Consider the following 22,074-nt stretch of genomic DNA (forward strand, 5'->3'; position numbering starts at 1 on the left):
AAAAACCCCAAGTTTTTGCAAAATTGCCGTGTTTCCATCAAGCAAATTTATTTTCGTAATTTCACTTTGCACTATTTTATGATTAATGGAGTGTTGTACAGTTTGTTCTGGAGGCTAGAACTGTCAACTGACTAGGGTTTGAAAACATTTGCAAACTTCATAAATTTGTAACAAGAAAAAGAGGCATCTAATCATCACTTTCTGAGAAAGACACTACATGGAGTGAAACTTTCTGATTTGATAGAATTGATTAAGAAACACCACCAAACAATAAAGCTAATGAATCATAATCATATTTGTTAAAGACTATTGGAGTCAAATTGGAGCCAAATTAGTCTTTAAAGACAGCTCTGCCCCTCAGTGATCAGGTAATTTTCAGGAAGTGTACAAGCAAATACTCAGTTCTCACGGGACAAAAGCCTTTGTACAATAAAGCAAACTCCGCTCCAGACAGGAAGAGGTGAAACGCAGCATTTCAGACCTCGGCTGAGTCTAAATATAGAAAAAGAGCAAAGCAGAATTCCCCATTAGCCTGCAGAACCGAGCCACCTGCGTTCTCCTTTCCAAGAGAAACACGCCAGCAATCAGTAAGTGTGCAGGTTCGACACGCAGCTCGGCTTTCCTCGGGGAATCTGACGTCACGGCCGTTGGGACCGCTACTCATAATAAGAGATTAACATCACTGGAGTATTGTTAGAGGGGGTAAGAGCAAACAGAGCCTCCAATGGAAAACTGTTTTCTCTAGCAGAAAGAAAAAAGTTTCTGCAGCACGCTACTCCATCTATCCATCTATCCCCCGTTTATTTTTCCCTCCCTTCCTCTCATTCTTTGCCGGATCTAAATTTAGCCTGTGGAAAGGTCGGTGTGCGTTGCAGGGGCACGCAGACCAACGCGCAGAGGTAACAGGCCGGCTGGGATCTGCATCGGGTTTATCGGCGCCGGGATCAGGACAGCGCAGAAAAGCAGGAAATAAATGGGTACAGAGCAGGAAACGGGGAATCTCTGCTGGGCGGGTTATATTCCTGGGGAAAAAAAACACAAATAAACACCCTGCTGCAAGCTAGGAAGTCCAAAATAACAAACAGTTTATAATGATCAACTTATGGCCATCTTCATCAAACTGTCTGGTTTCCATGTTTACTTTACAATAACCATCCCTCTGCCACACTGGAATCACAAAAAGACAGCCTAACGCCGCTTTAATGAGGAGGTCTGAGCCTCAAACTGCTGTTTAAAAACAATCTTCTCCTCACTGAGCTGAGCTCATAATTGCCCTTAAAGGATGGAGTTCAGATGCGAGGAGCCAAGGGCTTAAAGCCGGGAGGAGTCGGAGGCGGCACGAGGAGGAACTCAGGTGGAAACATAGAGATGAGGATGAGACGGAGGAAGAGACAAAAAAAAAAAGATCAAAGAGAAACGAGGACAGCGTGAACCCTCAGGTTTCACATGATCACTTCGGCTTAAAGACACACATCCTAGGTTAGAGGATACCAGCTAAAGAGAACAGAGAATAATCTCCAAACAGGATGCAGACAGAAGCTTTTAAAGGTGAGCTTGAGTTACCTTTTCAGCCGCAAGCCAAACAACATGAGACGGAAGGGCATAAAGAGAGACGGGAAACGTTCCAGGAAAAGTAATAATTGTACAAAGAAAACTTTGAACACAAAAATCAGATGACATTTTTCAGATATATTAAAATGTAGTTGTTGGAAAGAGAATAGATGAAGATTTTAAATTGTATTTTAGGGTTTTTTCCCCACCTGATAGTCCAGTAGACTCAGTTTATTTGTTACATTTTCAGCTGGTATGGTTTGCTTTCACACTGCACTGCATCAATCGAAACCAATTGGAAAAACCTGTTCCCCTCCTCGCCTGTGGGGGCGCTGCACCACGAACCACTGAAGGAAACAACACAAAAACTTCCGAAAAAGACATGAACGCAACTTTCTTCTTCATAAAATGTCAACGAAAATAGAGTGGAGTCTGATGTAGGCAGCTGAAGGATTTCTTTGTTGTCTTTGGTAAAAGACCACAACCCATTTCTCTCGTAAGCGCTAGACATGTGTATTTACCCAGAATGCCCTGCACTGTAGTTCACTTCCTGCCTTTGAATCAGTCTCTGGTCCACTTGGCGTTCACATGTGCACTTCAAGTGAAACCAGATCAAAGTTTGTAGGTGGACCAGAGTTCGCTTTTTTGGTTCCAATCAGAGTTTGATTCACACCTCCTCAAAAAAACTTTCCAGAAAAACGGACCAGAGTTTGGTGGACTAAACAGCGCTGGTGTGAATGCATTCATTCAGGTGCACTCATTCCTTCGAGGGAAAAAAGACACATTAGACTCGTATTCTGGTCTAAACCAAACTGAAGTAGTGAAGTGTGGGAACCCCAAAGTGAGACCAATGTCAGCACATATAGCGATGAGAACAAACAATTTATGGTGCATGTATAGCATGCCCTCGTCTCTGACTCGAATGCTCCATATAGATAAACATCCCCCATTTCAAAGTGAAATGCTAAAAAAAAAAGTACAAAGCATCTAGAAAAGACGCTATCCGAGTCCTGTCCTCAGATCCCAGAGCAAGGATCTGGCTTCTATGTCTTTGATACTTCCTGCACTCTGAAAACCAAATAATACAACAATGTTTCAACGTTTAGGGATGGACAGTTTCAGAGCAGGCAGCCACATTACTGTCATGTGCAGAACGATAAAGAAAATGTATTTTGTCATTACAAATCTTGCTTTGTTGCTTAATAAACGTAAAGTTCAAACACTTCCGTCTTTTTTTTACTCTATATTTACACAACAAAAAGTTTCTTGCTGCCGTCTGCCTCCGCATTTCGAATGAGCTGGAGAAGCAACAAAAAAAAGCAACAAAAGGAATGTTTGCAGGGAAAAAGATTTATCTATCACAGATCTTTCTAATTAGATCAAACTGGGTTCAGTCAGAGGAAAAAGTAGAAAAGTGACTTCCTGGCTGCTTCTGAAATCTTCCTGCAGGTCCCAACTCCACAGTCAGAGGCAGGAAGTTGGCACACAAACGTTTTCTTCTTACACGTTTTGTTGCAAAAATACCTTGAAGCTTCTCCACATTCTTCTTCTTTGGTTCAGTCAGATTAGATGGAGAGCATCAAAAGATACATTTTACACATTTCCAATTGAATTTAGGTCATTCTAACCTTTGAATATATAGTAGTATGTAAATTAGCTTAAAGTTGGAATGTGAACCTCCATTTTTCAACACAATCCCCCACTCGAGAGTGAATCTCTGCAGCTCCTCCAGAGTAACTGTGAGCCTTTTGGCTGCTTTTCTCATTAATATTCTCCTCCTTTAGGTTCCAGTTTGTTACACTGGATTTCATTTGGGGGTAACAAAGAGAAAGGAGGCTTAAAAATCAACCAATACTGTCTGAGTGTCATTTACTTTCTAATAAAAGCAACTGCAGAAAATGAAAAATGCAGTTTTTTTATGTTTATATGCACGTTTTAGAACTGCAGAGTTGAAATATGAACATCAGGTACTATATTAATACCTGTATCCGTCACGGATACAGATATTTTGTCAGTATCAGTTTTTTATTTATTTTTACATTGGCTGTTATCCTATTAATTTAAAAATATCGTTTTTAAATGTTTGACCAAGTTTGTAAATTTATTTAAGTGTGCTGTACTGGAGCAGAGTTATCAAATAAATTTGTAATTCAATACATTTATGTATCAGCTTTAAAAAAAATTGACTTAGTTTAGTCAAATTAATTTAGCTAAATTGACTAAATTAAGTCAATTTGGCTCCGTTTCTCTGTACCGGATCGCATCGGAAGTGAAAAAGCGGATCGGTGTTGGATCAGTTTCAATGTGTGCCTCTTTATGTTCAGCCAGTCATTATGATGCGATACAACCAGCGAAGCCTTCATTGTTACACAGCTGTTTTGATTTTTCATAATTCCAATCCAATTAAAGCTCGTAATTAGGTCCTGGCAGCATGAGTGGGTGGAATAAAACTCTTCATGGGAACGCATCATTACTCGAGCGTTAATGAGAAACAAAATCCTTCAGCGATCGCATCGGTGATGATCTCACAGCTCAGGACTCTATCTGCTAATCTGGAGCGCCTGAGCCAAGGTTGAAGCCTTATCAGTTTTCCCAGCGAAGGAACACATACATGCATGTACACGTGCTGCCGAACGCGTTGGGGCATGCTTTCCCTTCCAGAAAATGACAAGCCTGTAGAACATTCACCTGTAATGAGCTGCTGGCTGCGTGACTACCCTGCAGGAGATCTGCAGTACATCCTGCCGCCGTCGGGGCACGAGGATGAACTCAGTTAAAATGATTGGAAGAAGAAGGAAAAAAAAAAAAAGAGTGAAAGTTTTAAAGTTTGCATCTGTCTGTGTGCAGGAAGTGAGCGAAGCCGACACCCTGCAGAGTGAAGTCAACCAAACCAGACATCTCCACAGACGGGCAGGTTCTTCGCTGATTAGGCGAATCAAACTGGGCATTCGGTCGGCGGGATGAAAAAGAGAAGTTTTTTACTAGAAAGGCTTGTTAAAAACCTGAAAACCTTTAGAAGTGGTTCCCATGGCGTGTAAAGAATGATCAAACGAGACGTCAAATACAGAGCGTGAGGAGAAAGAGACAAAGAAATAAAAGGGAAATTTTGTTTTTTTACCGACTTGGATATGGCAGAAAATCTAAAATAAATTTTATAGCTTTTTGTGGGCAAATCAATTGTTGTCTTTCCATAACAGATATACAAATATTGATGTCACACAAATGAGGTGACATCAAAGTTGAAAAACCAACTCTGACATTAATACACACCATTTCCACCAAACACAGTAGGAATAAAGTCTCCACCTTAAATTTTTATTTATTAAGAGAAGATTAATATGATCCAATAAGGAAGAAGGCCATCAGGAGAAATGCTTTCTGGGTGAACTAACTTGAATACTCAACAAACCAGCACTCAATAGAAGGATATAAAAGCTCAAGATGCCTCATATTTACTACAGAGATGTGAAAACCCAAAGTTCTGGCAGTTTAAACAATCTGCTCTGGTTCTGACCAACATTTTCACTCTGTTGTGTAAAAGCATAAGTTAAAACGACACAAAAGTTGGTTGTGTAGGTCACATTTCTAAGTGCTTTAAGTGAGTTTACCTTCTCTGAGTTTTTCTGCTGTTAATATTCTCACAACAAGTCAATAATCCGCCATACATAAACTCAAACTTTTACAAGATGATTGCTGTTTTGGTTTTATCTATAACATATATATATATATATCAAGAAAGTGTGTAACTGCGATAATATTGCTAAATATTGGGATACTGATTATGATCTGCCTATATTTTCCTGACTTCAGGAAACATTGACATCTCACTAGCCAAATATTTTATTTGCATGCAGAGTGAATGCATGTCACTCAAATATGATATATTGCTTCAAAGTACTTATTTGTAATTGCAAACATTTACATTACAAAGATAACCGATTCTGGAGTCAACTGGTTAAGAACAGCAATCAGAAACCCAACTAATGCAAATAAGATTAAACAATTTTTCAAAAGTAAGATAGATGTAACATATATTAATGATTATCTTCATAATCATGAGAACTTTTTCCAAAACTTAAGAAACAATGGTCCAAGTATATGGGTATGACATAAAGGTAAGGTGATTATTATAGCAATTGATTATTCTTACGATTTATTGATAAATGGGGTAGAAAAAAAACAAACTGGCAGAAATACACAAAGATGTAAATATATAATTCTTACAAATAAGAAAAAATATGTTTTTTCTTATATATATATAAAAATATTTTTTTTTGTAAGAGCTGTTGCCTTGCAGCAGGAAGGTTCTGGGTTCGATTCCCGGCCCCGGTCTTTCTGCATGGAGTCTCCATGTTCTCCCTGTGCATGGTGGGTTTTCTCCAGGTACTCCGGTTTCCTCCCACAGTCCAAAAACATGACTGACAGGTTAATTGGTCTGTCTAAATTGCCCCTAGGTGTGAGTGTGTGTGTGTGCATGGTTGTGTGTCCTGTGTTGCCTTGCGACAGACTGGTGACCTGTCCAGGGTGACCCCGCCTCTCGCCCACTATGCTAGCTGGACAGGAGCCAGCAACCCTTCCGACCCCACTGAGGGACAAGGGTGTCAAGAAAATGGATGGATATTTTTTTGTACAGTTTTGATTTAATCACTACTCTGTTCTGTCAGCAAAATAAAAAATTTTGAGTCTGTATACTCCAACGATTAATCAATTGCTAAATTAGTCTACGATTATTTGAATAATCGACTAATCATGATTAACCGTTTCAGCACTGTATGAAAGTCGACTCAACCATGTTACCATTTACATAAAAATTGAATTCAAAGTATACTGGTCCTTTATTACTTTACCTAAATATTTAGCATTAGAAACACAACTTGTGACTGGATTAATGCAGAGCTGTGGTTTAGCACAGGGAGGACATCTGAGGAAAGCAATATCTGCTTTTAAATCTCAAATCTGGCTTCTGTGTTGTGGTTTGTTCAGCAGACTACTCTCATTTTACTCCAATACACACACAGACACAGTAGCAAACCCAGCACCGCTCACTGAGTGACTTCAGATATCAGATTTAGCCGTCTGAACACCAGTGTGCATGCATGCACGCACAAAACCACGCGCATACATGTGTCACCACAACCCTAAATAGATCTATAGCTCTGAATCCGACGAGCTACATGAATGAGTCACTCTCGCTCTCTCTGCCAATCAAATGTCATCTTCTCATTTTGCTTCTTTCCAATAAGGCAGTTTTTCCTTTCGGCGCGTTTTCCAACAGACGGAAAGGCTCCAGCGTTGATTAAGACAACTGCATACAAGCAGTTGGGAGATGTGACAGAGGAAGGATGAAACGGCATCCATCTATCCATCTGAAATTAGCAACGACGGTGTTATAATTCCCCCTGAAGTCACAAAACCTCCCGACCCCGCCGAGGAGACATCACAGCAATTTTTATTACTACACGGTGCCAAACTCATAACACACAATATTCATATCTGGTACTGATTAACTCTCATTCCAAGGGTTTTTAAAGTGCTTTTAAAAAGTTAGCCTATGCGCCAATGTATCAAGAATCGAAATAAAAACCTTTTGACATCTGTTTAGGATGAGAACAACAACCACTGGGAGCTTTAAGACAAAAATAAGAAAACTAGCAAATAAATTACTGCATTATTGACAGATTTAGCTGCAGCTTCACACACAAGTTAAGCAAAAAAATAAACCAACATACATAAAATACTGTTTCCATAATAATTAAAAGAAGAAAAACCAAAGTTTGGATCTCTGGATTAGACAGGTGTTCTAATACAACGCCAAGCCGGAAAGACATCAGCAATGGCCTTGAGAAAGAAACATCCTGCTCCGCTTGGATGCATCCCTGCTCCAACACACCTGAATTTATAGCCTGAATTACCTCCTTGATACGTCAGCAGAGTCCTGCACTCGAGGACTGGCGTTGCACGCCCACGCTCCACGGTGAAAAAGATTCGCAAGTGGAATTTCACCCCAAGGTCAGATCGAAAAAATGCTCAGATAAAATGCAGCAAAACCCGTAGCTCCGTGTCAGGCCTCGGTTAACATGCGAGAATCAGGAATCAAGGGGTGGGGTGGTCTAGTCAAAGCTCAGACCTCAACCTGACCAACCAATACCTCGACTGAGAGCCAATCAAACTAATTTAAAACTGAGATAGATTAATTTGATTTAATATCATTGTACAGTAAACTGCACAATGAAATTAGTAGTACAGCTGTTCTTGTATCATTCATAAACAGTAAAAACACATAAGACTGGTGTGATCTGGGGAAAAACGTCTCTGAGGTGGGCAGGACTTGAAGGATAGACTATCGGGAGCTGGAGATTTCAGGGAGCTGCTCTTCATGCAGCCTGTTGATGGTTGAGCCAATAATTTCTCTAAAACAAATTCAGCCAGCAATTATTTGAAATAATCAATTATTTTAGGGCTGAAACGATTAATCGGATAAATTGTGATAATTGAAATAAATAATTCATCTTTTATATAAGAAAATAATCATTTTACTGCCTAAAATGCAATTACACAGCATCCCCTTAATTCACACTTAATCATGTGTACCAAAGATAAATCTGCAGCTAAATAAAACCAAGATGTGGAAAACATCAATCCGTTTATTTTTTGGATAAACTGATTAATATCTGGACAGAAAGAAGCTGCTTGAGAGATTCTTTTAAAACATTTTTTCACAGCCAACAATTGGCTTTTAATTTAGTTGCTGATCCGATTAATCGTTTCAGCCCTCGATCAAATATCCGTAAACAACGGCCTGTGGGTGAACGAAAAGCCCCGTCCTGAAGGTGCTGTGGGAAAAAAGCCAGACTAAAGTGCTGTTAATCATCTGATGCATGTTCTTCATGTCTGATTAACATTATCAGTCAGTGTTTGTGGGAAGTTTTGCTGATTGGATCCATCTGGCCTCTCAGGCATTCCTGACTAATAGTTTTCGAGCCCCTCCTAAACAAAAGCACCTCATCAGCGCCGCATGCAGCGGGTCGTCCCTTCTGCAGCTTCATCAAGACTGTAACATGAATATTTGTTTTCCCGCCAGACGGCTGCGGTTCTGCCCCTGCCACTCTCCGGCGTTGGTTTGTGTAATTTATCTGCCATTTGAGACTTATAGAACAATCACAGCGACAGTCATCCGCTCTGGAGAAATGAGTCTGAACTTCTGACAATCTTTTAAAAACGAGTGTCAGCAGACACGGGACTTTCAACATATGTGACGTCTGGGAGCGTTAGTCAGGCTTTCCTCAGAGGGAAAAAGTCGCCGCAGTCTTAATTCCTCCATTACATTAAATCTGGATCTTCCAGTCTGCAGACAAAGTGGCTCGCTCCGTTTGTAAAAACATGAAAGATTGGAGGCACGACGGCGTCACCGCAGGGAGATGGCAGCCCAAACGAGCGCAACACGCTCACGAGCTGCAGTGAGAAAATTAAAAGAGTATGTGTGTGTAATACAAGGCAGATATCGGCCGTTTTCATGGCACGTGGGGGGTCCAGACCCGTAATAAACGGAGCATGCTCAGAGTGGGCGAGGAGAAAGAGTGGGAGTCTGAGAGATTAACGGGTTTTATGTTATGATTCTCGCTCATTCATCAATGTCACCGACTGATGTTCACACAAACTACACAGACGGAAAACAAGTCAGATTATTAAAAAAACAACTGACGTTCGCTCTTTACAGTAAACTACATCTTAAATGTTGTTTAACTGTTATTTTTATTAAGATTTGAGTCGCGATCAGGTTGGTTTGTGTGCTGCAGGTGATTAAGCAACAAAGATCACCATTCATTCCTGTAGCCATTACATTTAATTGTCTTTTTTTTTTTACTACTTTATGAAACAATTTTACATTTTCTATGACTTTCCCCCAGTTATTATGCATCTATGCTTAATTACAATCTCCTACCTGCTAATACAGTATGTTTTGATCAAATTTGAGACATTTCAAGGTTGTTTTAGTCTCGTGTGCATATTGTTCTTGACAGAAAACCTTTTTAAAAACCCAGAAAAACACAAAATGGAATGGATAAACCAAGAAATAAACAGCCCTTCTATTTCTTTTCTGGTAGATTTTCTATTGCGTCTTAGACCAAAAAAGGAATCGCATTACAGACGCATCAAAAATTTTAAGGCCAATTTGTGATTTTCTGAAATGAGATATTGGAATATCTCATTAAGACCAATACATGTCATTGATTTGTAAATGCCAACATTTTCCTATCCAGCATGTTTTTAATCACAGATCAAAGTAGGAAACTGAAGATAAAACAGAAACTTTGCTGTAGCATGTTTAGCCTTCCTGTTATTCCCTGAAGTTGCTCTCTCTTGCAGTCTAACAGTAGCAGATTAGGCCATAGAGGGCTCCACATTTTTTTTCAAAACTGTCAACAACATCAATAGTGAAAAAAGGTATTGCTAGTATGACCTGTTAGCATTTAGCTATGCTGAGTTTCCAGTATTTCTAGCGTTTCTCTGAATCTTTCAGAATATTATCACAATATGAACAGCAACAAAATTAAGTTCAACAAATAATACTGAGTATATGTGAACCAATTGATGAGGAAAAAACAAACAAGATTAATAACTGAAAAATAAAATCTAGATTTAAAAAAAAAAAAATCATCCATCCTGCTTTGAGTTGGGATGTTTTGCAGCATTTTACCGAAAGTCTATAAAGTTTGTTTCTGTCTTGTATTTAAAGTAGGCGTTTGAGCTTTAGCGGTACGACACCTTCACACAGTCACAACAAACACACCACACACCGATTCCCAAGGCTGGCCCTGACGGCCATAAGAGAGAGACAAAGCTGTAGGATTCCCAGCGGAGCGATAACTGGAACAAACACGGTGTGAGCGCTGATCATCACCTGTTTGCTCCGTTCCCAGCAGAGATCCACACTCTGAACCTCTGAGGAACTTTCACACCTGAAGCTAATCTGGTCCAATCAGCTGAAGAGTTTGTTAGCTTGGTTCGGTTTCTAAATCTGTGGCAACAAACCAAATTAGTTCATTTATTGGTTTAATATGTTCAGGGTTGGAATAGCTAATGTGAATACAGGTAAGCCTTGCGCAATAAGAAATAAATCAGTTAATCGCGTGATAAATTAAAACAAGCTCAATCGTTTCCATTTGCATGATTCATCTTTTCTCTTCTAAGTCCATTGATCTTTGAACAGATTCAACACCTCAGAGGTGAAAACACGCTCATAAATATGCCAACCTTTCCTAAACTTTCTCTAAAAGCCAATCCCAGTACCAGACATGGCCACTACGTGTGATAATAAAACTTCCTGTTAGATTTTTCAGACATTATCCCGTGGTTCAGCACCAGGTTTCATGCCTCGCTGGATTTCAGAAGGAGCAAAGAGCTGCAGGAGGTTCAGGAAGCTCATGTTGGAGTAACTGTAACACTTCAAAAAACATCAAAAACAACAAACTTCAAGGCTTTTCAGCATTTACAGGTAGCGTGAGAGCTCCAGGTAAAAGTTTGATTCATCTAGTTAAACTATTCAGAAACATCTTCTGAATAAAAGACATTTAATGCAGGAGAAAAAGGGAGCATTGTGTCTTCTGTGTGTTCCTGGTTTCTTTCAGTGTTTGATTATGAAAAATACGTTTTTAGTTCAGCATAAAACCTGGATTTAAGAAGGGTGGCCTGCAAATCAAAAGATCCTAGATGTTGAGAGGTGTGGACAAAGTGTCTCTGTCTGCCTTGCTGGGTCAATGTCTGTCCCAAAAGGGATTCAAACAGGACCTTACTGTTGACATAAAGATCAAAAACTTTATATTTCTACAGCTTTTCAGCAGAACTCTTCTTTGCAGAGTTTATTTGTGGGGTTATTAATAAAATATAGATAGTTTTCAGACAGCTGGATGTTTTCTATAGAGCAGTGGGAGCTTTAAAATGCAGGTGCAAAGCCAACAGAGGTGCAGGAAAGGTCTGGTCTGGATCAACCAAGTCCAAACAACCACAAACCGAGCCGCTGCCGCCAGTTGGCAGGTTTCCCCTCAGAGCCTCTTCAGGTGGTCTTCAGGCTCATTCTGCATCAATCCTAAACGCTTTCTAAATTCAACAGGTTTGTTTTCACTATCAAAGACTTTCCACTGGTGAAGTAATGCACTGCTGATGAATGGATGGAAGTCACGTCAATACTCCCATTTTATTGCGAATTAATGACACTGCCACCCACAGTGGGTCACCCTAAATACTTGGACATAACCTGGCTGGCTGCGATCTACCGCTCATGTTTGCTGGATCCAACCTCACAAACATGGTGGTGGATTTGGCTTCGACAGGAACACTGGAACTACTTTACAGAGCCGTAAAGGCCTGAAAAACGTGTCTCACAACATCAAATCCAGCAGGGAGCGTGCACCCTGTGAGTTTTTATACCACATCGGGAAAACATGGATTTGTTACATTAACAACAAGACTGAAAAACGACAACATTATAAACAAGAATATGATAGAAAATACCTTAACTTCTGCATAAATTACCAAAAAAAAAAATGTGAAAAATCAGGACAACCTTACAATTATTGCTTCTTAAAAAAGCTAAAATCACACACGGTGTTTGAGGAGCTTTGCCTCTAGTTAAACCTCAGATACATAGTTTGGTGATCTACATCGTAGAAAGAATCTAAAATCAGTTTTAATGTACATAAAATAGTCTAAAACTGAAGACCATTCAAACAATCGGCAATTGAAGCAAGTTTACTCTGAAAACAGACCACAAGATGCTAAAAGAAGTCTCCAATAGGGAAGCAGAAGACTTATCACAATAAATCTGTTTAAGTAATGACTAAAGGAAGAAGAACAGCACGCATGCATGACGATGGTTGTTGGTTGATGTTGCACTTGGGTCAAATTTTGTTGGACGATAAATTGTCCCACACGTTATTGCGATAAATGATAATATTGTTGTTTTGAGACCATTTTCAAGTAGCATAATAATGCAAAAACTCTCTCTCTTTTACGTATTAAAAAAGTGATTAAAAGCGTCAAAACCAATTGATCAAAATTAAGGCGTTAAAGTCTGATTAAAATATCTTTCTGCGGGAAGCCCGGCATCCTGTCAGGTGTTTCACAAACATCTGAGCTCCACCTTATCTGACCGCTGTGGTGCATCGCTGGTTCCACTCGACTTGTTCTGCTGTTTTATTGGCCTCACTGGAGGTCAAATGTCACAGAGATTCACTCAGTCATAAATACTTACAGATAGGACCAAGCCAACAGGTCAGGCTGACACAGGTCCTGGACACATTCTTTCACTTTACTTTTGTCGTGCAAAATAAAATAATCCTTCAATCAGGCAGCAACACGGCAACCATTTTAGTTCCTTTAGGCAAGGCGCTCTGAAAGCCTTCCTGTTTAGATAGATGTTTAAACGTGAAGTGAAGCGTGTAAAATCAGAGAACATCACAGCTCGCTGCCTGGCAGCCTGATGTTTTCATGGCTGGTGGAAACGTTCATTTAAGATCCGCTGTGAGAAAAGTTTACACCTCCAGGCTCAGAATAAAATGCATTTCAGTAACCAGAATAATACCCTGTGATGATTATTTAGGCTAATAATTTGCAAATCCTCTAAATTTGAAAAAAATTTAACTTTATAGAAAATATTTTTCCATTTAATGATGACATAGTAAAGAGTAAAGAAGTGAATATTTTCCTTTAAACGCTCTTCAGGAGTATAGGAATCGTTTCCACCATGGATGATGAGCATTTCCACTCAGATCTAAGAGATAAAGTTGATAAAGCATCCTGTGCTGAAGAGTGATGGTTATCAGATGGAGGTAAATGCAAACAGAAAGTTCACTCAACCACAGCAGCTTGTGGTTTAGTTCTGTTTCCTCAGCTGATTGAAGCTGCTAAAAGATAAAAACACAACCTAAAATAACTTTTCCTGTAGTTCAAGAGCTACAGTGAAACAAACAGGCAGAAATAACACATAGAGAATGCGATTAGGTGTTATTGTGTTGGGAAATCTTGTGATAATGTTGGTAAATATTGGAACCTTTAACATTAATACAAATTTATAACATTCGGCGTAATAAAATCTCACAATATCTGTGCTATATGTTGGTTTTATAGCAGGGAAAAAAAACAAAAAAAAAAACGTTTTTTGATTGTTAACCAACTCTGGGCCTCCAGAACCGGTACGAGCCGAAACCCAGCCCTGAGGAATCTGATCAGCAGGTAATTTCAGCTGGAAGCAGATAAACAATCCCTCTTGGCTGTTGTTTTAAATTAGCATTTTATCGCTCCTCTCTACACCCAACAGCAACATTTCAATGATCCAATTATTGTCAAAACGCTTTCATTTGGCTTTTTATCTGTAAATTCTTTAAATTTCTCAAATTGTGATTATATCATAACACAAATAAACTCATGTTGTTTTTATTCATTTCTAAAACAATAACAATTCTTCCACATGTAAATGGGCAAGGCACTTAACTCCAAGTTGCCCAACAGTCCAGCTATTAGATTATGAAAGCATCCGTTTGTCTGCTTTAAATTGCTTAAAATTGTTGCTTTGATTGGAAAAACAACAGTAATAAACATTCATGAAGACTCCATGTTTATGACAGTATCATATCAGTCTTATGCAAATTAAGCTTTACCAAATTTCCTGTGTGGAAACATTATTTTGAAGCCTGACTTTATATATGTGGGTGCAGCTGCCAGACTTTCCTGTATGTGAGATTTCATTTGTTTAGCCAGCACGGTCGAGCTTTGAGCAACCTGTTGTCTGGAGTCTGCGCTTGCTGCAGGTCACAGAGCCACAGTGCATACACACTTCCAGGAAAAGAGGCCCGCCATAACATCAGGAGACGATCGAAGCGGCGCTGACCCGGGCTGCCGCTCAACGGCACATCAGAGACGCACTGACGTCACTCTGCGGAGGTTTTTCCAGGCCCCGCTTGCCCAGACTTGGCTGGCTAGCAATCAGGAATGTGATCAGGTCGACCTTTGTCGAACTAATCACTCACAGTAACCGCATAATGGGAGGAAAACCTGAGGAAAGTACAATCTGTGAGTTTCTGTGTGGGTGTGGGGAAAAATACGTTTGGCTTTTTTCCAGTTGTCACGATTCTGCAGCTGTTGGATCAGCAAAAAGAAAAGAAAGGCTTGTTTTATGGTCTGATGTTACATCATCTGGCTGATCCGAGCAAACATGACCCCAGAGATTGCGAAAACAAATTGTTTCTAATTTTAAGATTTTAAACAAATAATAGAAAATACTTCTAGATCCATTTTATGCACCAGAATTCCCTCCTGTAGAGAAGTTGGAGAAAGGATGCCTCTAAAAGTTGCAGGATCAGCTCAGGAAATCTGGAATTAAGCATTTCGGGTGTAGATCAAAACGTATTAATATGTCAGGACGGCCTAGTCAAAGTACAGTCCGCAATCTATTTGCTAATCTGTGGCAAGGCTATGAATTTGGTCCAATCCAATCTAAGGTTGAGTTACGTTCCAGTCGCAGGAGGGTTGGGGTGTAAAATCATGCCTTCAGGGGGCTTGAATACTTCTGCTGCTTCACTTTTCAGGTTTTTATTTGTAAATTTGTTGAAGACTAATTTGTTTTGACTTTGCAGCTCAGCACTACCTGGTGCAGGTTGATCCAGTTTTGGGTTGTAGGTAAGTCTGTCGCAATAAGCAATAAATCAATTAATAACATGATGAAATAAAACAAGCTTGATCATTTAAATCTGGATGACTGTTTTTCTTGTGTTTCTCTCTTTCTACCAAAAGCTGGATGATAAAAGTCTTCACTCTGGTGCTTTGGTCTCAACTACCCCCTTTTTTAAGGTAATTTTTTCTTAGAGAGACTTCATTTTCTATGTTTCTGTCTTCCAATTCTGTGTTAAATGCTCATTAGATATTAAAGTTTATTGCTCTTCTAGAGGGAATACTTATATTTCATGCCAATATCATTATATTATCAATTTAAAATGGTCTAAAAACAACATTTTAGTATTAATATCTAGGACAATTTAACGTCCAGCAAAGCTTGTTATCGTGAAAGGTGATAAACTAACAGTACAGGACGAGGTTTAAGGGTGTGAATACTGATCCGAGGCACAGCGTGGCTACAATTAATAACTACCAAGTACCGTATTTTCCGCACTATAAGGCGCACCAGATTATAAGGCGCACCTTCAATGAAAGGCCCATTTTAAAACTTTTTTCATATATAAGGCACATACAATAGATGTGCTTCAGTTTGTGTTGCCAATTTGTTCCGTATTATTACACATCCACATTTGTAAAGAAGTGGTCCCCAGTACTTTATATACTAGGTTGCCCCAGTCGTTGTTTCACTCACGGTGTTGGTGTTGCGATATTGTGCCCAACTGCTTTCTGGGTAACACAGACCAACCGACACGCTGCCGCCGCTTTCTCTGTCTCCCTTCCCCCCCCTGGCTTTAAATGTACTATCAAACTTTATTAACAAACCAGCGTTCTGACAACTATCCCAGCATGCACCACGCACTTCTTCTTCTACGAGGGAAAATTAAGTCGGCGACTGCTTACCGTAGCTGCTAGACCTGTTGTGGCTCAATATTGGTCCATATATAAGGCGCACCGGATTATAAGGCGCACTGTCGGCTTTTGAGGAAATTGAAGGTTTTTAGGTGCGCCTTATAGTGCAGAAAATACGGTAATCAATTATTCCGAAAACTAATAAATAAAGGATCAAAATAAATAACAGATTTGAAAAAATTGGTATATTCTACAGATTTTTAATTTAACTTAAACATTTTTCCATACATTAAAAGACAATATAAATATTTAAAGTAAATAAACAAAACAACAGAAGGAACAAATACAATGAATTATAAAGTCTTTTGAACAAAATTATCCTTCAAAAAGTTTTAGTTGAGACCAAAACACCAGACTGAAGACTTATATCACTAAGTTATTGGTAGAAAGAGAGAAAAAGGAAAAATGATCAATCGTGCAAATGGAAATTATTGAGTTTGTTTTAATTTATCATGCGATTATTTGATCTATTGTTTATTGTGACAGGCCTGACCAGGATATGAATTTTATACCAAACTGCACATCCATAGCTGGTATATGTGATTTATTTTTATTATTCCAGGTTAAGCGTCTAACAACTGTAGCGGTTCATGTTGGTGTTTGTTGATGTTTTAACAGACAGAATGTGGTTCATTAGCCAAATTTAAGACGGGCTTATTAGCGCTTTCTACTTCCTGTAAATACGACTTCACTCATCAGCCCACAACCAAGCGGTCTTCCTGAAGCGTGACAGTAAAAACACTCGTTTTGCTGTGACCACATCGACATCAGGTGGAGCCACGCTGCGACAGACCGGCAGCCGTACGCGTGTCTGCGCGCCTGTGCACGCTGGCAATTAAGCCTCCCAGTCGTAAACAGCAGCTCTCTGCTAATGTATGGCTCCTTTCACATGCAACACGGCGCAGAGCGGACGGGCGGGCGGGCAGGCGGTCCCGGCCGGCCGCAGCTGTGACGTCTCACATGTGGAGTGTTGTTGATATAAGGAGGAACACCAGTGGAAAATTGGAGCTGGAGCTGGTGGGGCCAGACTTGTGACTTCCTGATAGGAAGACAGTGCAGGCTGACCCATATTTGTTTTGTTTAATGGAGATATTTATATCTGCAAAGGTCTGCAAGACCACAAAAGGGTTCCTAAAGTGAAAACTTTGGAGTAAAAGCGTCAAGTGGAGTTATGAATTGTACTCCACTAAGTGTAGAACTACTTCAACATACCTTTATTCAAGTAAAAGTAAAAAAAATAACTGAAAAAGTATTTGGTAAAAAGTCTACTCAAGTATTGGGTAACTGATCAAATTGTCAATTAATATTGAAAAATTACATCAACAGACAGACCAAAATTTAAAAATATGTGGAAATGGTGATATTTTTCGCACAAACGGCAGCAAAAATATTTATTTTCCAAATCAGTTTCTTTCAATAAAAAAACTTATGAAACTTTAACAAAAACTCCAGGTGTGTGAATTTTTGGTAAAAAAATTATTATTTTTTTCAGTGGGTAGATAATGCAGAACTTTTACTCAAGTGAGAGTAGCGACCATTCATAATAAAATTACTCAAGTAAAAGTAAAAAGTACAGTGTAGTAAAAAGTTTTTTTCTTTTTTTCAAAAAAGTTACTTAACTAAATGCAACTAGTTGCTGCCCAACTCAACAGAAACTAATGAAACTGGGTTAACTTTCCCTAAGCTGCCACACAAACTCCTCTAAGCCTTTTGCAAGCTGCTACAAGCTGCACCAAACCAGAACTCGGGTCAAAAATACACAAAGGAGAGCGGCATGTGGGTTAAACTAGACGGTCTACTTTTAAAACCGAGCGGAAGTGTGACACAGCCCCTGGATGCTGGAAGTCATTAGGAGGGAATACAATGTTCAGGAGTCAGAAATAGGCGACAATGACCCTCTGGTCTGAGCCGTCCTCTAAAAATACAGACGGAGTCATGAAAATAAGGAGGCTCGATTCAGAAAGATAAAGTTTTCACTCCTTCATGCGAAGATTGAGCTTCTTTTCGGCTCCTCCAGAGCAGTTTGGGATATAAAAAGGCATCTTCAGCTGCAACGAGATGGATGAAGCCACATTTCTAATTACGACGTTGTGTTGCGGCGAGGCATTCCCCTCTTTAAGCGTCTATTATGGGCCGCTGGATCCCTGCCTGCCCGAGGTCACCGCAAAGCGCTCCTGACTAAACTGAATTTAAGAGCACCTAAATGCACAATGGGGGGGAAAATTATAATCATTTCAGCAAAATCGGTGGTGTCACAGAAAAATGGGAGGAATGTTAACTGTAAGAGTCGTAAGGTCTGCTTGAATCTCAGGTGGAAGGTGGCTCCTTTTTTTTTTTTTTAAAGCTCGTCTTTCTGGAAGTGGGATCCATTTGAAAGCTTTGTAAACAAACAGGCAGCATTTTTCCTTCCTCTTACTGCAACCATCTCCAGGTTTCCCTCTTGTTTCTGCAGGAGATTCTGTCTAACTGCAGGATTTTCAGTCATTCAGCTTTGATTAGTGGAACTAATGCAATTTGCATGGATCAATCAAAAGTTATTTAGTAGTAAAAAAATAGGATTTCAACTTGAAATTGTAAAATTTCATTGCAAAAAGTCATTTTGGCCCAGAAATCACACATTTGTTAGCAATCACACATCAGTTCATACCCACTTTAACAAATAAGATTTTTTCTAAATGCATCTCATAGATTAATATGAATAAATGTAGTTATGTATGTATCCACAATTAATACTAGATACCAACTTAGAGTTATTCTGGTTTGATCAGAGGGCACAGTCTGGTATTTCAAAGGAATCAGAACCAAATAAACTGTTAAACATTGGCTAAATGGATGGATGTGAATTGATTTCAGGCAAAAAAATGGGTGGAGGATGTTCAGAAATCATATTCCTAATTACCAGAATGCTTAAAAAATTAAAATCTGAATCAAAAACTTGATTTAAACACCCTTTGTCAACCAGAGAATAAATAAATCTGATTGCAGTTAAACTAAAAAGTGCAGAGGACAAGTTAATATTTAATGCACTTCTATACCAAGAATGATGTGAGATTAAAATTTTGACACAATGAGAGAAACAACTATTTTTAGTATTTGAAGGGAATTTTCAATGAAAAATTGTCCGGTTCCGATCTCTGGCGAACAGATCGGTGCATTACTACTTTACAAACAAATCTCAATGAATCTCCATATTGGTTTCATCATTTCTGATGTTACATTGAGCCAAAGTATCCACCTTAAATGCTTTTTCTTGTAATCCGTTTGGCTAGTTTTTACCCAAACGTACTAATTATTACCACTTCCTGAAGTTTCTGAAGCAACCACGTGATCGGCTTCAGTTCAATATGAAATCTCCAACGTAAAGTGTGTCCTTTTGTAAAGTAGGAGGAGGATAATCACTTTAAATCCTCTTATTTCTCCTTCTCAACACCACTGAGTTCAAGGATTTTCACTGTAAAAAATTTTTTCCGCAAAACCAAGAAAATTATGTTTGCTGGGCTTCAACTTTTCACCTTATTTTCACTCAAGTGGGTAAAAGTCTGAAACAATCACTATTTTTACATGTGGTTTGTAAGCTAAACTTTCTGTCAGTTATAAATATTGACTGTTTCTCAAAAATAGTCACAAAATACCCTATTGAATACGTTTAATTTATTACTTTGACTTCATTTGAAGCATTTTCTACGGATGGATGTTAAATTTTAAACTATCTGAGATTATAAAAATGAAATCTCCAACATAAAATTAGCCATTTTTGGTAACTAAAACCTGAATAACACTAAATCCTCTTAATTCTCCTTTCCAACAAATGTTTTGCTGCTAAAGTAAATTCAATGTATTCTTAAAAATGTATTTAGTTACTTCTTGTGCTTTTTATGACAACTGTGTTGCAGTTTCTTTGTCTTGTTTATTTGTGTAATAAAGTTATGTGTATAGTCTTTGTTATTAGTCGGACAAAATGAGCATTGTCCCGGGATAATAAGTGAAAAATAGCATTTTGGCTAATTCTAGCGTATTAGAGTAAAGTTAATTAATGTGCAATGCCCCTACCTAATAAGTTCAATTAAATTTTCAAGTAAATCAAGACCGTGTTCAAATCACCCAGACTGTAAATAAACTGCACAGTCTATTTGTTTACTTAGAGATCAAACTCTACTTTAAAATAGATTTCAATTATGTAAATACAGAGCTGTAATAGTGAACCGTGACTCCACAGTTATTGTAAATATCTAAACATGGAGGTTTGTTTTGGTGCAGGAAGCCAGGCAGGTTTGGGCCATGTTGGTTCTGAGCTGGAAGCGATAGAAACTTTTTAACAGACGGATGGATCCTCTCTGCAGCGCCATAATACAGTCACACTCTCCCTGGAGCTGCTGCTGCTGCTAACAGGCTAACTGCTGCCGTTTTCACCGGGAACAACAAACACCAGAGTCTGTAAAAGTTGGTTGAAAAGCCACGGAAATGTCCACTCACCCGTGTCTGCCGGGGTTTTCATCTTTGTCGAAGTCTTCGGCGGCTCCCTCCGTCACCAATCCCGTCGACGGGTAACTTCAGACGGTAGCTTTTAGCTGAGTTAGCAGCGGCTCCGCACTCCTTCCACCCCGGTGTTGTTCTAGCCAAAAAAAGAGCCGAGAAAAAAAAGAACCCGAATGGAGTTTAAAACACACGGATTCACTGGGAAAGTTGCTGGTTTAAATCAGCAAAGTTGTCCCAAAGCCTCTGGAGCTGTGGGGGAGGAGGGGGGAGAAATCCAGTCCGGTCCGGCTGAATGGTGAAAGTTTGGAGGAGTCAGTCCGTGCAGCCGTTGGCCGCTTCTGGAGCAACGGAATGTGGCGAGTTTAAATTTTCACTCCTGTAGCTGCAGCAGCGGCGGCGGTGTCGCATGTTGGAGTCCTCCGGGGCAGCGGCAGCATCTTCCTTCCTGACAACAGCCGCGCTTCGGGGAGGAACAAAAGTACCGAAGCCAACTCACTTCTTTCTCTGTGCCCCCTCTTTTTCTCCTTTTTCCACTCAGTCACTTCGTGTTCTCTCTCCAGCACCCCCTCCTCCTTCTTACACAGCCGGGGTGTCGTGTTTCGCTCTCCTCCTGCCACACGGGGCCGCCCACGCTGACCCACACAGGGAGGGAGGGAGCGAGGAACCGAACGCCCACTCTTCAAAGATCGTCTATGATATGCCAAGCATTATGATTATTAATGGAAAGATGGAAAATGTTTTGTTACAATAACCAGTTACATTTACTTGAGTAACTTTTAGGAGAAAAAAACTTTTAAAAGTATTTTTACTACGCTGTACTTTATTACTTTTACTTGCGTAATTTCATTGTGAGGTATCACTACTCTTGCTTGAGTAACAGTTTCTGGACTTTCTACCCACTGTGTGTAACTTCACTGAATAAATAACAAACTTGTTCTAACCAAAAAAGATTTGGATTTTTTTCTTTTGTCTGATTTTATTTCGTGGATATAGTGTTTATATGCATTACTCTCATTTTCTTCTTTAAAATACCAATATTTCCGCATAAGTTTTTGTTTTGGTCTTTGTTGGTGTCGTTTTTAATATCGAATAATTTATGTTTTGATCAGTTGCTCTGTACTTAAGTACTTTTATACCAAATACTCTTTTTACTCTTAATTGAGTAATTTCTTGGATGGGTACTTTTTACTTTTACTTGTGTAAAAATATGTTGAAGCAGTGCTACTTTTACTTGAGGACAATTTTTGACTACTATATCCTCAACTACTTGTGATTTAACCTGGTTTTGTGGGTGTTTTTTCCCAAGACAAAGAGAAAGCCAGATTGTAATTACATGTTAATTTCGTTTTTTAGCAATTAAGCAAAAAAAAAAAATCTTCTCATATTAAAAGAAAAAGTGGGGACAAAAACCCTCTGCTTACTAAGTTGTAAGCATGATCTCATTAATGTTAAGCTACAACAATAAAG

At 39.2% G+C, this 22,074-nt stretch overlaps 1 protein-coding gene across 1 annotated transcript in view; it reads right to left on the minus strand.

Annotated features, from left to right (window-relative positions):
- The window catches only part of erf (Ets2 repressor factor), a 44,363-nt gene extending 22,978 nt beyond the window's left edge, over window positions 1–21,385 (minus strand). The window contains exon 1 of the mRNA XM_008422863.2: window positions 20,605–21,385. Coding sequence (XP_008421085.1) covers window positions 20,605–20,626 — 22 coding nt within the window. The 5' untranslated portion in view covers window positions 20,627–21,385. The remainder of the gene's footprint in view (window positions 1–20,604) is intronic.
- Window positions 21,386–22,074: the final 689 nt, after the last annotated feature.

The sequence above is a fragment of the Poecilia reticulata genome, linkage group LG11 (genome assembly GCF_000633615.1).
Source record: "Poecilia reticulata strain Guanapo linkage group LG11, Guppy_female_1.0+MT, whole genome shotgun sequence".
NCBI lineage: Eukaryota > Metazoa > Chordata > Actinopteri > Cyprinodontiformes > Poeciliidae > Poecilia > Poecilia reticulata.